We start from the raw sequence: 17,712 nt of genomic DNA on the forward strand, positions 1-17,712 counted from the left end.
CTAAAGTGACTGTTACCTATATTTGTGGGTTTTTTGCCCCCTCGTATTCTTTTTTTCCTGTATGTTTGCAATACATTGTTAGCCTTTTGCATATTAATTGGCGTTTGCAATGTCATCTGTTCTCGTACTTGGTTTTGGTGTGTGTTTGTCGGCTTCCTGCTGCACCGTTTCATAGTCTCCAACGGGTTTTCAGCAGGCTGTTGCTAAAGTTACTGGCTTACTCGCTTGTGTGTGTGTTTCGGTGCCTCTCACGTAACTGCTGGCTTACTGCTTGCTTGGGTTTTAGAATGGCAAATATGACTGCCGATGCACAGAATTATGAGAAATGCCATTCTCCTAAATGGCAGGGAATTAATGAAGAAATTTGTGTGAGGATACTCTCAAAGGAGAAGTTTGTTTGCTGTGATTGCTTAGCTACTCATACGTATGTGTATTGCTTCTCTTACTCTGAACATCAGACTGTCCTTACCAGTGCAATAAAGCTGTCTGCTGTTTTAGTGTTAAACTGTTAGGTACTTCAGGTGTTACATAGCCTGTAGGGAAAAATGAAACGACAGTCCCGAAAACAGACTTTTCCAGCTGAAGGGGCTGCACCTGTTTGGATTTTCTTTTGAAACCTGACCCTGGAATATCACATGCAGTGATCAGTTTATGAAAAAAAAAAGATCATCAGCGCTACTTCTTGCAGGTAGCTGGCATACGTCTCAGATCATCTTCGTTTTCTGGCTGTGCTGGTAGTTTCCAGAACAGTACTGGAGTGTTGAGCAGTTTACGTATTTTCCTTCCACTGTCTGGTGGGAGGGGTAGGGAATTGTATTAAAAACAAAACCGTAAAATGTGTCTTATAAATTACGAGCTTGCAAGTTAGATTGCTACCAGTTTTTGCAGATTTGGCTACTTCTGGAAGAGCATAATGTAGTTTATCAAATTAATTGTGATTAATGACTCAGATAATCCCTACCCTCCCCGACCAGTGCTTAGTTTTTCTTAGATGCTCCAAGACTTGACTGTGAGAAATAAACTCTGAATTAAATAATTAAGTATACAGGTTTTAACAAGCGTTTCAAAGTCCTGCAAGATTATAAGTTGCGTTTGCTTGGAATTGTGTTTAAAATCTTGGAAATTTATGTATGAATTGCTGCAATGCTTTTGGAGTTCATGGTGAGCACATGTAGAGAGAAATGAAACACCAAAACCTCCTTTAGTGTAGTATAAGTTTAACTTTCTGTAAAAATACAAACTTCCCTTTGGTAGGTTTTTTTTTTTTTTTAGGGAGTCTCCTTATGTTTCAGCTGAAATAGTTTTGCTCAAAGTACTACAGGTTGCAGCCATAATTAAAAAGCAGGTCATAGCTAATTTGTCACTGTATTTGACCATAAATATTCCTCTTTACTTCTAGAGGAGTGTATCAAAGAAGGGAGGGGGATGGAAGAGAGAGAAGAATAAATATAATTTGTCTGTAGGTTGTTTGGTTAATTTGGAAGGGATTATCATGTGGCAAAAGGGTAACAATCCTTCTCCTCACTAGTGTGGAAAAAGTAATTTTAACTCATGCCCTGGTTTTAATAGATGAAATGTTCATTTTTAGTGACTTGTTTTCCCGCACACATAAGCTGTATAGGTTGGTTGGGTTTTTTGTTTTTAATAAGAGATCTTAACATGACTTTGCATAAAAGGAGGATAAAGCATATGTATGTATGGAGTGCTGAAAAGTTAGTATCTTAAATAGCTTTAGCTCTTTCAGGATTGATCTGACAGACTGTCTGGGTCCTGTGACCTATTAGCTGAACTTTTTTCGCTAGTACCTATCAAACCTAAATGTTTCTCGAGTCTGTTTTAGAAAATAATGAAACAATAGAGCTTAAAGCAGAATAATAAAAGCTGTAATTTATTTCCATTGAAGTTGTTCTGTGTGGGGGTGAAGTAGGTGGGTCTTCCATTTCTGTCCCTAATGACCTCAATCTTCCATCATTCCTCTGGGATTTAAGGGCTCAAACTCTGGCACGGAATTAGGTCTTCTGTTATTAAGTCCCTGCTCAGGAAGTAGCAGAAAGAGTGGAACTTTCTTGAAGTGTCATTGCTGTTAGGCTATTTGTAATTACATTTAGTAAGCTTGCCCTGCATTGTCTTAGTTTTCTATAGGTTCGCTGTTCAGTTCTTGCAACTACTCTGACTGTGGTTCGTGTGTTTGTAAAAGTTGAGCGCAATTTATTTAGTGCTTGATGCTGTAAACTGGAATCATGCTTTTGTTAACAACACAGATAGTCCTGAAACCATTTCCTGTAACAAATTAATTAAATGAGATTGTTAATGGCATTGGCTCCAGCACACCAAGAGGTTACACAGAGGGGCAGCAGTGAAATTACTTGAAGCGTTCATGCCACGTGTCCCCATTGTACTTGCGATGTAGCGCGTGAGTTCGAGCGGCCTTTCACCGCTGGTTTCACAGCGATGAGTCCACTGGACGCAGCTCTTCAGTGGCAGCTGTATGCGGCGAGGTGCGCTGCTGTACGGAAGGAAAGGTCGACCAGGACTCTGCAGTGTAGTGGGTTGCGCAACAAGTTGCCAGGGGAGACGTACTCTAACTGGCTTCCGAAGAAGAATATGACGGAGATTAAATATGATATGATTAAAATAATTCAGGCTTTGGCTGGTGTGTTGCTTTTAGCATAGTAGAAGTAGGTGTTGGTTACAAGTACAGAACGATCTTTTGTGTAAGTATAGAAATGCCTGAGGCTGTGGATTTATTCCTGGTTATCAGTCAGCATTTGCAACTGGAAACTCTGGTTTTTAAGAGTTTGCTGGAATGGATGTTGTACTGAAGCACTGGTGTACATTTGAATGTTCTTTTGGATGATAGCCAAACCTCTTTAAGTAGATAAAAATGTATTCAGGTAACTTAATAGTGTATTGTTTTTCATAGAGGACAGTGTTAAGACAGTGAAATGATCAAGGAGGAGACTGATTCCCTATATAAAATTACAGACTGTGAATAATTTTTTGCAGTTGAAAAGTATTGTCTTGACCTCTTTGTAGACATTTTTCTCTGAGGTTCAACCTTCTAGCTGTGTCAAACTGTCAAAATAAAATGTATTGGTTTAACACTGATGTTGTAAAAGATGCTATGGTAGTAAAGAGTTAAGTGCCGTGATGAGCAACAGTGTTTTCAGAAATTGCCTGCAATAATGTTTTTTGAGAAAAATGTAGTAAAGATGTTGCAGAACATGCTAAATATCTGTAAATGTCAAGTCCAGCATCCTGATAAGTGACTTCTTTTCACTTGAGGGTGTTTGTCTTTTCTCTAGTTCTATAGAAGATATTTACGTGCCGGTGCCTCTCCCTGGTCTCGTAGCAATGCAGAGTGCAGGTTAACAAGTTAATGTAATACGTGAAGATTTTTAATGTTTATTTTATACTTACTTAACGTGTTTCAAAAGCTATTTAAATTTATCAGGCTTGTTTTCCTTCTGCTGTGAATTGAAGACCATTCTGTAGTGTAACCATAGACTTATTTTTCCAGATCAAAGTATTTCAGAACATGTTCAACAGGAGAACACTTCACTATAGAGGTGAGTGCATAAATTTCTAGTGATTTTTTTTTTAAAGAAAAAAAAAGTGGAAAAAGCTGAATTCTGGTAATGCCTTTTACACTTTCTGCAGTTTATGTACACTGAAATATTTTGGGTTATTCCGGACAAAATTGATGCTGCACTGGATGGCAAGTTAGTGGTTCTTATAGCACCTCAGAACATTAATAGATCATCTCACTTCAATCTATCACTTGGAAAGCAGAGAAGTATCTGCTGTGATCTGATACTTGGCACCAGAGCATTCTAAAGTCTGCCTATCGCATCTTACATCGCTGCTGTGTTGGGAGTGATTTTTCTTTTCTGCTTGTATAAGTGCAGGATACTCAGTTCTAGATAGCAGGATCATGAATCTGATTTTACAAAAAAACTGGAATCTGATGAGGTTACTTTATAGTTGCATTTGTAGTCCAGTTTGTTCACTACAGAGGTCCTTTCTCGGCCACCGAGTATCACCACTTTTTGCCAAGGGTACTGTAAGGTTAACTTGTACAAGCTGAGATTCTCAGAATAACCTGGTTTACTTTTTCTGAGTGTTCCTTATGGTCTAAAAGTCCTAGACCTTTCAGATTGCCCCCATTACTGAGAATAACATTAATAGCTGTAATCACTGCTTTGGCTTTGAAGAAAGGGGGCAGACGTGTACGGTGGGGGAAATCTGTTTCGGCGCACAACTTCCAGTTGTGAGAGAGTGTTCCTGCAGCAGAAATACGATAGGGAAAAGAAGCTTCTGTCCTCCTCCCAAATTGTTATTCCCATTGTGCTTACAGCAGTTAGTCAGTACGCAGGTCAATAAGGAGTCCTGCTGTAGGTACTGACCTCCATGTTTGATGTATTGCCCACGTGTAAGATGACCGTACTGAAAATAATATGGAGAATTTCCATTTGCGTTGTTTCCATGGGATAGTTGAACTTCAGCTGGATGAGTTTATGCAGCTGAGAGTGCTTTGTGTATTCTTGCCTGGTTTGGGCTTTTTTTTTGGGCTTCCTAACATTAAGCATTATGTTGCCTTTATTGACCTTTAGTTTCTGAAGTGCAAAGCTGGGAGGATGGGCTGTTGTTGCTGCTTTGCTTTTAGAATTCTGGGTAGAAAGTAACTCTTGTTTTCTGTAAATTAAGTACATCTTCAAATGCTTTTTGATAAGCATCGCAGTTGCCATGCAAAGTAGGGGTTACATGCGCTATACCCCTTACACCTTCTGCATTTTTAAATTGAGTGGGTGCTTTGGTGTATGTCAGAGCTGTACCGTTCCTTCCACTGTTTTTATTATAACGCTTCAGATGCACAGAATTATTAGCACTCTTATGAGCTAATGAGATTTCATTTTTATCAGGGCCCTAACATAAGCTGTCGTGCAATACATGAATGTTATCTTAATTTTAAGACTCTTCTCCTTTTAGGAGACTGTAATGTTTAAGAAAAGAAACGTTGGTAAGAAGATAGGTCCTACTCTAAAAGTAATACCTTCTCTGGAAGTAGGAGCTTTCATAAATGATGTTACAGTCCCATTGTTGTCATTGGAGTAGTGTTTAAATATGTAATCATATTTGCTGTATGTGTTTAGTGACTTGTTGTATTTTACTGCTTTTTCTCTGCAGTTTGAGAACCTAGTGGAAAGTGATGAGGTAGGTGCCTGGATCGTAATGTTAAACGTCCTAGTACAGCCTTTAAAAATGGTTCCCAGATCTGGATCATCTTCTCACTTTATGCTATGTTGTAGACTTAAATTGCAGGTTTTTTTCCTTTGAGTTTTGCTTGCTCTAGGAATGAATATTTAACACTTTGGGAGAGATGAAGACCTAAGAGAAGACAGGTATGGGGGGAGTATGGGAAGTAACCCTTTGAGGAAGAGAGCACTATGGACATTAGGAAGGCAAAAAGAAGAAAAACGAGGGGAGGGGGAAAGGTGAGGGGGGACGATGTGAAGGAGAACTTGCTCCTGGTATAACTCTTCTATAAGACTCAGCAAATGCTCTCTATTTGAGAACATAAATGGACATGGGTTGTTTGCTAAGGAGAGTTTTGGGAGTGCTCTGACTTTACAGTTATGGGTAAACTGGCTGAACAGTGCTGGAGGAAAACTGAAGTTGGCCTTAAAACTTCACTCTTACAAATTTAATACAGCTTGATAATGGGTGGGACACACATCGCATTTTAAATACCCTGCCCTGTATTTAAAAACAAGAGGACTAATAGTTTTGTTCCTGAAACACACCACTGGAATTTTTTTTTCAGGTGGAGTACTTATTTGTTTTACTTAGCCACTTCAGTTGATTGCATAACAAGATACTTTTTTTTTTTTAACGTTCCAAGTGAAAAGAGGGGATTTCCTGCCCCTTCCCACCCCTCTTGTAAAATCAATCTATGGGAGAAACTATAGTTTCACGTGTTTTTTTTTTCCATCTGGAAATTGATTGATTGATGGGATTCTCAAAAACTCAGACTTTGTTCTGTTTTCTGAACAGGGGGAAAGCCCAGGAAGCAGTCACAGGTAAGACTTTGAGATTCAGGACCTCTCCTTCACTCTGCTCTACCACTGTGACTATTAAATTTTTCACAGTTCCTGTCAAAACCCTTTCTGTCTTTTTAGTTGTCAGATGTGTGGAAAGAATACACATCAAACTAAACTGAAGGGTTAACCACGTCAAAACAGTTTAGATGATAATGCGTCATGCAAAAACTGTACAAGACAGTTAAAACAGTATGTTGCAAAGAGAATCTTTATTCTTCTTCCCAGGGTCTGCATTTAATGTTACACGGTTGTTAGTGCTACAATTAGGTGAATCTGTGGTGAGCACACTAGTATTTATGTAAGCAGTAGGAACTTAGAGGTCTGCTCTGTAGGAAACATATGAAGGCCCCGAAGTATATCGTTTGGTTATTAAGTTCTAGACATTTTGTCTTACTTAAGTTTGATAGTTCCCAAAATGTTGTTCCCTGTCAATGATCGCAAAGAAGCGATGTAGCAAACATTATAATTATTATAATGCTTTTATGGTCTTGAATGTTAGATGCGTAGAAGTAGACGTAACGCAGGCAACAGATGAAAGTGGAACAATTTACAATTAGAGGACCAAAACAAGTAAGGAAAAAAGTGAGATTTATCCTGCAGTGATATTAACCCTTGTATTTCAGTAGTTCAGTTAGCAAACAGTGTTTTGAAAATATGCTTTCTATGAAGATAGAAAAAATGCTTTGTAAGAGTAAGGAGGGACAGCACTGTCCTGGGTAAACTGGGACTTTGGAACTCTGTTTGTAGGAGGAGCAGGCCAGAAGCACAGCCTGTTGAATTGGCGCTGAAGCACCAGTCGAGAAACACTATATGGATACGTTTAAGTGCAACCTAGGCTTGTTGTGTGTAAATAATAGATGGAGTCTGTCTGTGTTTCTCCCATGCTTTTAGACCTCTGACTGAGGAAGAAATTGCTGACTTAAAGGACAGACATTATGACTCCATAGCTGAAAAGCAGAGAGTCGTCGATATGAAACTTCAGTCAGAGGTAAGCGGTTACGATGGGTAGTATGGCATGGATAGTTTTTGTTTTCAAGTAGTTAAGGTCAGCCACGAACACAAGGAGATTCCATTTGCATGAATGAAACAATTGGGTTTTGTTCATCAGTTAAATTTTTTTTTTTTAGTCTACAAGATAAGCAAAGAGATTGCTGCACTTTTGATGCTGCATTTGCATCAGAGACTGCTTTTTTTTAATAGGCTCCTAGGCTTCTAGCTGAAAAATTGAATGAATAGGCTGGCTCTCACGGACTTGTGTTAAATTTGAATTTTTTTAATTGCTTGGGTTGTTTAATTTTGTTGTTTTTTTGTTTTTGTTTTTTTTTGTTTGTTTGTTTTTTCTGAAAGGCAAAATGGGGAGTACATTTGATTCATTGTTTCTTGTGCTGTTTTTTTTCCAGAGCTTTTTCTTCAGGAAAAAAACCCGTAATTTGTCATTTTGTTTTAGTGTGTTGCAGCAATTAATGGAGTATGATGTGGAATACGATGTAGAAATTGAGAATTATTTTTAATGACGTACTAATGAAATATGCAACTGAAAAGATTTAAGTCTCTCACTGTGCAGTTCATAATGAAATGCAATATGCATTTACAGCAATTCACTAGTAATTATGTTTATTCAATAGGGTAACGCTCAGTTATCTAAATTTCTTAGGATGTTTGGTGGTGGGAAGCTGTTAGATTCAGTTAATGAAGGAAAATGTTTTAGCTATGGTCTATTTTATTTTATTTTTATTTTCTAGTAGCTCTTCTTTTGTTTTATTGAACTTACAAATTTATTCATAGGAAGATAGACAGGTTCTGCTTTTGTTAACCATTACTATTTTGTTTATATACAGTTAGCCTTACAAGAGGAGAAGTTAAGAATAGAAGAGGAGGCTTTATATGCTGCACAACGTGAAGCAGCCAGGGCAGCAAAGCAGAAAAAGCTCTTGGAGGTGAGGGGAAAAAGACCCCAATATATATCAGAGCTTCTGTTTCTATGTATGCAGACTTTCCTAATATCCTTTAAATCTCAGGAAACATAATGAGGAAATGGCTTTGGCTTCTACATTCCAGTAGAGAAAGAAATACACGATTTGAAAGTACAGCTGACTGGAACAGCCGAAAATGATCAGAATTGTTTGAAACAGCTTATGTTGCTGGGCATAGATTTTGAATGAGAGATGTATGATTTTAATCTACAGTTAGCTTAACAGACTTCTTACGTTACATATTGAAGTTACTGATCTTTAATGTGAAGTGATCTGTGGTGGCTTTCTAGTAAAAAAACCTCTGAAATTAAGCACATGCTATGACACCATTTAGACTTGTAAAATGCACTTTATATGTTTGTGCACTTACTTATCTCTGTGGTTTGTGTTAACATGAGGATACGTGTTTCTGAGTCATCTGAATTTACGATTGGCCCTGCTTGAGCAGGAGGTTCGACCAGATGACCTCCTGAGGTCCCTTGCAACCTCAGTTGTTTTATCATTTTGTGATTTGTGTGTGTAGTAGCCAAAATGCAGCAATGCCTTAATGGTAGTCTTTATTTAATATATCTGTGCCTACTTTCAGATGTCTGGTGTCCATGCTTTTGGAGCTTGGTCAAGCAAAACAAATGCCACGTTATGCTTTCCCTGCTTTTTTGAAAACAGATGCTGTTCTGTGTCCGGACAGCATTTATTACTGATGGTTTTCACGTTGCGGTTCAAAAAGTTTGATATTATCAGTGTATTTAATATTTTTGCCACCTTAATAAGCTATTAAAGTCTGTGTTCTTACACAAATTTCAGGTTGCCATAAATGTGTGTGTTAGAACATTTTCACTTTTCACTCTCTGTTCATTTTTAATGTGTATGGCTGCAGCTGTAGCATGTTCAAGGAAAACAGTCTGCTAGATATGTGTTCAGTTGGAAGTAAATTTTCAAAAGTTCAGACTTAGATTCGTGGAAAAAGTCTCAAGTCTATACTAGGTGTAGGGGAGATGTTTAACCCTAGTGTATTGTCTATGTTCAGAAGGGAGTGAGTGGAAAACTCTTATTTCCAGACTGATAGTGATGACTGGGTCTTCATCTAATATTTATGTTGCCAAGTATAGGTCTCATTTCACATTTCTCTTTCCATCCTTTTGTCATTTGGTGTGGGAGGGTTAATTCTGTCTGACTTTTTTTTGCATGCCTTTTCCTTTTTTTTTTTTAACACTTCTAGTCTGTATCAAGTCAGCAAAAGTAGATTGTTTTATAGCTTTAACTATTTTTGTTGAGGTTCTGTGCCAGAAATGCTGTTTTTCTTGTCTTTCAGTATTTTTAATATGCACTTCGTTTTAGTCAGGGACAAAGATAGAATGCATTACAGAGGTTTTACTTTCCTCCTCTCATAAAATTAGTACCACTTACCTCCTTCACAAACAACCCCCCCAAGCCCCATAAGGATTTCTAAGGAAGTGTTTTTGTGTAGATATGCATCAAGCATTTAACCTTTCTAAATAAACTAGAAGCCATTTTTGAATACATAATTGTCTCTTTGCTGTTTGTGGGCAGAAGTCTTCTAAATGAGAAAATGGCTTTTTGATTCAAGAATGGCATCCAGTTAAAACTAACTTGGCTTGCTGATGTTGCCCTGCTAAATGGCAGGGTTTGTAACAGTGGAGAATTTTACTATGTGTGTATCCTGGAACTTACAGTGCTAGATATTTGGATGTGACCTGGCAAAGGGGGTAGATAATTTAAATCTGATATTACATAAGTATGTGAATCTTCAAAGAAAATTGTTGCAAATGTCAGTAATTGATTTTTACAGACTTGTTAACTATGTTCTAACAAACTCCTGTCGTCTCCTCCCTGCCTACTTCAGTTTTCTCACCTGTAACTACTGTTATGTTATATTTCTACTTCCTCTAGACCTTTCATTTTCTTACTGGTTTTAATCTGCTTATTCGGATTCTCATTTAAATACCCAAGATAGAGAGTGTGCCAAGAAATGAAGCCATCATCATCTTGGGATTGAAAAATACCAGCTGATCCAATGCAGTTCTCTTGCATGACTATTTACCCAGCAAAGAGCAATTCTTAGATGAACTCAAAGTTGACATTAAAAATTCTGGTTTATTTACCCCGCTTTTCTTGTGCAGGGACAGATCCATTAAGGCTGCTAATAGATGACCCCCCCCCCCCCGAAAATACAGTAGCTAGACACATCAGACTTGTTTATAAAACAAGCTCGTACATTTTTATCTTAGTCTTTGTCATGATTGGTGAACAATTACAGCTTCATAACTGATTTACCTGTAACCACATAGTTGATGGGCCCAGTTTTTTTACTCTCATTTTTTCAGGGCAGGGAAGAGTAGCTTTAGACAACTTTGAAATGCTAAAACTTAAGCAGAACCCTCCTTTTCCATGACATCTGTTGTTCCTCTTGTAACTACAAAATAAATGCATGTATGGCTTGGGTCTTGCATGTTTCATTCTGTTTTTAGCTAATGATACCATGAAGGCTTTCTACCTTAGGAGTGTAGAGGCATTAAAACGTTTGGCCCCGCAAGGCAAGCAAGCTCTTATTAATATAAATGAAGCACTTAGTGCTGACACAGGCAACTGGAGGAGATGGCGGTATTGCTTTGTGCAGGGATAGAAGGACATGTAGGAAATAATTCTTTCGAAATGGTAGGCTGACTGTTGTTTGCGCACGGAGCAACACAAGCCAAACGTAACCCAGGTGTTAGTTGTGCATTGAAAATAGCCATGGCTTAAGAAGAGAAGACAATAGAGAAGAGGACAGATGCAGTCACGACTGAGGGGGTGTTCACGTGTAGACAAACAGATGCTTTTCTTTACTTTTTTTGGTGCATGAAATAGGTTACAATGTTGAGAGCTCTATTCACTAAAGCGACCTTCTTTTCAATGGAGAGATTTCTCAGATTAAAAACAGCACCACTTGCATGTAACGGTCCCTTCAGCATCATAAAATTTGATCTTTATGTGAACGAAAGTCAGTCTTTTCCCGAGTTATACTTAGACTGCTCCAAGGACCAGGACAGTGCTCCTTCTAATGGCACAGTTAAGAGAATGCTTAGTGTATTGAGTATGTTACTCTGAGTGATTGCATTCAGCCTTTTCAACAATTTACTTCTTTCGATAGCAACGTAGACAGCAAAGGATAACACAGAGAGCGCATGCAGTTAATAATGGAGACTATCAGAGGTAAGATATAAAACTTAATTAATGATAATTGAGAATCGTGACTCTTTTTACTCCTGTTCCTCATCTCCCCTTCACAAAAAAAAAAAAAACAAACCCCAAACAAACCAAAACTCCACATGTTTTTCAAACCTTAACATACGCAGCATTTCTGGGTCAGATTTGTTTTCATTCGTCATTCTTTTATTCACACTGAATAGTTACTGAATGCAAACTGGGTACCATTAATCTGCAAAAGCAGAGGGTAGATTGCATTCATTCTGGTTTTCACTGTAGTTATTAGACTGGTGTGTAGAAAATGGAACGTGCTCCCAGCTACTAATATGATATACATTTTTATATATGCACATAGAAAATGTAGTATTTTATATTAAAAAGGTGTTTATATGTAAAATTTCAGCCAATATAAAAATATTTTTACTATTTGGAACCCTCTTTGAAATGCCCAGTAAAAATACACACTAATCAAATGGGGAATCGAAGGGTTTATATAGTCTGCCTGTTTATTCATCAACATTTTTCATTTATTTCTCTTCACTCTCACCAGCTCTGTTCAGTGTTAAGGGAAAAAATAAAAAAAAAACCCATAAAAAAAGCCCCAACGATATTTACTGGGGAAGGGTATTTGAGTTTAGAAAAAGCTCTAAAATCAAACACCTATGTTGGAATGGAAGAGAAGGGGGATAGGAGGGATTCTGGATTAGGGAAGTACAGTTAGAAAAGGAGTTGTGAAAGCTGAGGTTTTATGGCAGGAGTGGGAACTGGGCAGATTTTAGAAACAAAAGACTGCAGTAGCAGGATTTCACTAGTTAAAAAAGTTAGGTTTTTAGTTAGATTTTTCACTAGTTAAAAAAGGAATTGAAAATTAAGGAGGCATTATCTAAAATGGCGAAGGACGAGAGGGGAAGAGTTCTGTGACAGAAGTTAATTAATTTTTAACTGAAAATACTACTAAAAATGGAGCAGAAGCTGAGACTGGGAGAGGATAGGATGAGTAGGAATGGAAAGGCATTTTGTAGATCATTTTATAAAGATTTTAGTTAAAGGTTAAGCGCTTTGTAGTGTGGAACTGGGAGGCATGTGGGTTAACGTCTCTTTTATGGCATCCATAAAGGTTTATACAGCTAAAACCAATACATGCGTTGTTCTTACAGCTCTGTGGCAGAGGAAGATTTTGATTCTTTCTTAAAAAATACAAAATTCCAGTATGAAGCTTTTCGAAGTAGTAGTAAGTCTTCCTTTTCTTATGCATGTCTCGAAATGTTAAGTGACTCTGAGGAGCCCAGAGTGCTTTTCCTGTTTCTAGTTAAGCATAATTTATTTCTATTTTTGTACACACACTGTATAAAACGTGTATACATATTCTGTATAAAAAAACCTGAAAGAGAATTCCTTTCCGCTCTAATCCCTGATGCTTCAAGTGTTTGAAAAACATAGCATATACAACTTGTGCTGCAGCCATTCCAGTTCTCAAAAGCAAGTTCTGTAAGCAAACAAGTCCTGTGCATGGATTTTATTTTATTAAGGCTTTCCACCTATTTTTGTGGAAGCAACATCAATGCAGTGTGTGTATAGCTTTTTTTTTTTTTAAACCATATCTCAGCAGAATAATTAGAATCATAATAATGGTTTATTTTTTTCTCATTAAGAGCAAGAGGATTTGGCTGCCTATATTTAAAAATTCCACTAACAATTCAGAGGAAAACAATTTTATGAACTTATATCCATAAGTTTTGATGACAGTACGTGATAGTCACTAAGAAGTTGGAGGACTGATGGTAATTTTTGGGAAACACTGCCTGTAGTTTGGGGTTTTTTTGGGGGTGGGTTGGCTTTTGTTTTTTTGGGGGGTTTTAATTTTTTTTCTTTTCAAGTCTTCACACAATTCCAGCTTACAGCTTACTAAATTCTTCTATAGTTCTAATTAGATAGTATTGCTAGATATCCTCTTGTAATATCTTAGTGATGTTGACTATTAAAAAGCTACTGTATACTCTTTGAAGTGATGGAGTGCTTTTTCAAATGTTTCAGAGGTTTGAAGGCCTCAAATAGCACAATAAAAACTTTCTTTGAAAGTTTACTTTTGCATACTGAACCTCAAATTCAAGTACATTTATCAATTAAAAATACTTTTTTCTATATAGGACTTTCATCCGATGCTACAGTGCTGACACCCAACACAGAGAGCAGTTGTGACTTAATGACCAAAACAAAATCGACGAGTGGAAATGATGACAGCACTTCATTAGATTTAGAGTGGGAAGATGAAGAAGGTATTTAGTCTGCCATTCAGTTTCATTCTGTACTTGCAAGTTAAAAATTCTGACAGTTTAAACTATGTTATTGTAAATTTGTTGTTTTCAAAAGGGAATGTGATTTAAAACTTAATTCTGATGGAACTTCTGTCAAGTATGTAATGATTAAACTGTAAATTATTTTTACCTAGAAGATTGCTTATTTTGATAAATGTAGTTATCTGTCCAGTAAAGGAATTAACTTCTTTGGATCCTTCAGTAAATGTCTTTTCCTGCATTTTGTGGAACGGACTTGTAAACGCACAATAAAACTAATGGTAAAGAAATGCTGCCCTCTTGTGAGACAGTAGCAGACGGAACAGCTTGTCCTTGTTTTAAAATGTGGAAGTTGGACAGGAGTCTCTCGCTGAAGTATTTGGAGAAGCATTGTTTCATTAAACCCTTATTACTCTTATTGTAACTTCTGCTGGAAACTTAGATACTCACCTGGAATGCAGACCTATCCAACTGTCCTAATTGTTGCTGCTCTTTGTTAAAAATCCTTTCTGTTCTGTGTAGTAAATCTGCAAAAGCTCTTGTCTTTGTTTCAGAGTTAATCCAAAATCTTGAGACCGTGGCTCTCGAAGCTTGCCAAAAATAAGCTAGGAGTTATTTTAGCCAATGCATAGCAGAATTTTTTTTTGCTTTAATAGACTGGGCTTTTTGACAGTCTGTGTGTAGTTTAAATGTTCAGCACTGTCAAGAGCACTAAAGCATCTAGTTGAGAAACGTGTTTTGAAAGACTTTGACTTTCACAGATTTCCCTAGAAATACCTAGCATCTTTTTTTATAGCTAGTGTGTGCAAGAGCTGTTAGCATTCTATAGGAACTGCAGCTAGGGCAGGATCATGCATGCTGAAGTACACTGGATTTTACTTTGAGAATCACTAGCACCGCTGCAGAACCAGTGTTCTGGGAACTCTGTAGTCTATGCTGTCCTTAAGAAATGGGAAAACAGCATTCTTTGCTTTCTGCAGATTGAGTTGTCGCCCCTCTCATGTCCTAGTTTAATGTAACATATTTCTAAATAACTATTGAAAACCAGATGAGAGCAAGATTCAGTCTTTACCAAGCATACCCGTATGCGAAATTATCTTGTTCATTGGCGTGGTTGAGGGTCTTGTTGCATTCACAGAATCACTAAGTTGGAAAGGACCTTCAAGATCATCAAGTCCAACCATTAACCCAACGCCACCATGTTCCCTAAACCATGTCCTGAAGCGCCACGTCCACACTTTTTTTTGAACACTCACAGAGATGGTGACTCCACCACCTCCCTGGGCAGCCTGTTCCAATGCTTGACCACCCCCTTGGTGAAGAAATTTTTCCTAATATCCAATCTAAACCTCCCCTGGCGCAACTTGAGGCCATTTCCTCTCGTCCTATCATTAGTTAGTTGGGAAAAGAAACCAACACCTACGTTGCCACAACCCACTTTCAGCTTGTATTCGGGATTGTATTATCCTTGTAATTGGGAAATTAATTCTGAGTAGAGAATTAACAGTCTGTGATGTTTGCTATTTATTGTTCTCTTACCACTTTCACGTTGACTTAACTGTAATTATTCATCTGGTTTTGAGGTAACTAAATAGTAAGTGCTGGGAAGTGCTAAAAACTGCAGAGAACATAATTACTGCGTACTTCCCGTTCTGATTCCTGCTAGCCTGTGCTATACAAAGGGGAATAATGTTTGAGTTGGTCATTGTGATGGTAGAGCATCTGTTCTCCCATGCAACCTCGGTTCCTGAGCAGAAGAGATGGTGAGACACCTATGGAAGATGGCTTGTGATTATGTGGTCATTTGAAAGAAGTCCTAGTCAATATTGCGAGGACTCTGAGTAGTTTTTAACCATTCGCGGTAGAACTGCCCCAACTTAAGCACACTAAAACCATCTCCCTGAAGGGGTTGACTGCTTGCTCAGAGTAAGAGGTTTCGTTACTGTGTGTGCTGTCAAAAATCTACGGTGGGGACGTAAGAGCATGTGTGTGGGTGTAGTGGTCTGGGATATTAATTTAAGGTCTAGTCACACATTTTTATTATTAGTGAATCAAGTTGTATGGGGGCTGAGTACAAAGTCCAGAAGAACCAGTGTTTTGAAAAGGGTATTAGCGTTTTAAAAAACCCAACAACTAAGAGTAGTAACTAAAAGATGATGCTGCTTGACTAAAAAGTTGCCCAATTAGGAGGTTCTTAACAGGAACTGCCAAGATCCTGAACTAGGCATGGTTATGTACTACTAATGGTAGCGTTTAATTACAGAATCATAGTTGTTATGTACTGGTAGTACTGAAATGGGATTGTGGATTGGAGCTGTCTGAGCACAGCAGATGCATAGCTTGTGCCCTGCAATGTTACAGTTTTTTATAAAGAGTATTTTACAGAAAGAAAAAGGCTGTGAGGAGAAAATGGAAATGGTAACTGTCCTGGATTAAATCCAGATTTTCTTGATATAGTGATTCTGTTTTCATTCGTTGGGGTCAGGTACAGACAACACACAAGGAACTTGTAGTACTAATGTTGTATTGGTATTTTTGGCAGTGTATCTTGAGGTGGATGATAGCTTCAATGAGCCATTGGTACCAAAGGAATAATGAAGTTGAACATAGTTACATTTTGAAAGACCTGTGAAACATTAACAGAAAAATCTATCATTTGAGTCTGATGAAGGGAAACATTTACCTCTTAGATATTTGTTTTTTTTCCTGTGGCTTCCTCCATCCACCAAAAGTTGTGTGTTTTACTTCCAGTATGTAACTTTTTAATTATAATCAATTAGTTAGCTAGTTACTTCACATTTAAAAGGGAAATTTATTTAAGAATGTACGAGGGGTCCAGTAAGTTAGAAGAGTATCGTAAATCCTCCCCTTTTTCCTTTCCAGTGCTGTGGGAGGGTTTTGATACACCATGAGACAGTCAGTAATTACTGACAAAAAGCATCTCTGATGTCTTTGTGCAGTTTTCTGACCAATGTTTTGCCTTATCTGGTGTGAAATTAAATGTGCCTTTTCAGACAAACTCAAGACTTTTCCTAGACAAAAACATCCAATATCTATCTAAATTTTAGCTGCTGTTTAAAATGTTTCATGTGATGATTTTTCAGTAACAGGAGTATTACAGCCAAAACTGACTGTAAACTATGGATTTCACATGAACACCCACCACCAGAAACAAAACGGTGATGCTCAGGAGTGAAATTACCAGAGCCTGAATCTCTAAAGCATTCTTGTAATCTCTTCTAATGCTCTAACATAAATGTTTAAGGCACTTCCTTCAAAATGATATCTTTCTCATAAATTTGTCTTAAATTGCAGGCATGAACAGAATGATTCCAATGAGAGAACGTTCCAGAACAGAAGAAGATATACTCCGGGCAGCATTGAAATTTAATAGCAAGAAGACGGGGAGTAATCCAGCTTCGGCCTCTGACGATTCTAATGGCTTGGAGTGGGAGAATGACTTTGTTAGTGCTGAAATGGATGACAATGGCAATTCAGAATACGCTGGATTTGTAAATCCTGTATTAGATTTGTCTGTATCAGATGTAAGGATATCTGAGTCTGATCATCAAGACAGGTAGTGGAACTGCGTGGCCCTTGCTTATGACCAAATGTTGGAAAGTGAAATAGAATGTAGAAAACCAATTTGCTCTTTTCTAACGTGGTTCCCTTTTTCGTACAAATTAGTCGGCAAGGAATGGGAATGACTTGCTATCTGAATTAATTCAGAATTAAGTGCAATTTTATCATCTACCTTCTAAACTTTTATGAAAACCGCGATAATTCTATTGTGTATATTTCTGGATATTGGGATTTAATATAAAATTATCTGCACTAACTTAAGCTTCATAGCTTGACATATCTATATTTTAACTAGCCTTTTTTTCTGGATGATGTTTCTACTGATTTTGTTTTTAAAATTCATCATTGGCCTAACATCTCGGAAACAGTCTTACGTAATTTATCTAATACTTGAATATAGAAAAATAATTTTAAATTTATTTTATTTCCAATATGTGCTTTTTGACTTGTTCTTTAGCTACTTAGAGGGTGTACTTAGCCAGCTGCAAAATGAGTTTCAGATGTGGTAAATTGCAGTTTTTCCCTGTCTAGCTTTTAGTCTTCCTAGCCTTCTGT

At 37.5% G+C, this 17,712-nt stretch overlaps 1 protein-coding gene across 2 annotated transcripts in view; it reads left to right on the plus strand.

Moving 5' to 3' along the window:
* Window positions 1–17,325, plus strand: part of AP1AR (adaptor-related protein complex 1 associated regulatory protein) — a 19,297-nt gene extending 1,972 nt beyond the window's left edge. The window contains exons 2-10 of one of the 2 annotated variants that reach the window (XM_010292104.1): window positions 3,521–3,569; window positions 5,188–5,214; window positions 6,055–6,080; window positions 6,993–7,089; window positions 7,940–8,038; window positions 11,226–11,287; window positions 12,439–12,512; window positions 13,429–13,557; window positions 16,891–17,325. In XM_010292104.1, coding sequence (XP_010290406.1) covers window positions 3,521–3,569; window positions 5,188–5,214; window positions 6,055–6,080; window positions 6,993–7,089; window positions 7,940–8,038; window positions 11,226–11,287; window positions 12,439–12,512; window positions 13,429–13,557; window positions 16,891–17,156 — 829 coding nt within the window. In that variant the 3' untranslated portion in view covers window positions 17,157–17,325. The remainder of the gene's footprint in view (window positions 1–3,520; window positions 3,570–5,187; window positions 5,215–6,054; window positions 6,081–6,992; window positions 7,090–7,939; window positions 8,039–11,225; window positions 11,288–12,438; window positions 12,513–13,428; window positions 13,558–16,890) is intronic. The other variant, XM_010292103.1, reaches the window with a different exon arrangement.
* The last annotated feature ends 387 nt before the right edge of the window (window positions 17,326–17,712 follow it).

The sequence above is a fragment of the Phaethon lepturus genome, unplaced genomic scaffold (assembly GCF_000687285.1).
Source record: "Phaethon lepturus isolate BGI_N335 unplaced genomic scaffold, ASM68728v1 scaffold3258, whole genome shotgun sequence".
Classification (NCBI taxonomy): domain Eukaryota; kingdom Metazoa; phylum Chordata; class Aves; order Phaethontiformes; family Phaethontidae; genus Phaethon; species Phaethon lepturus.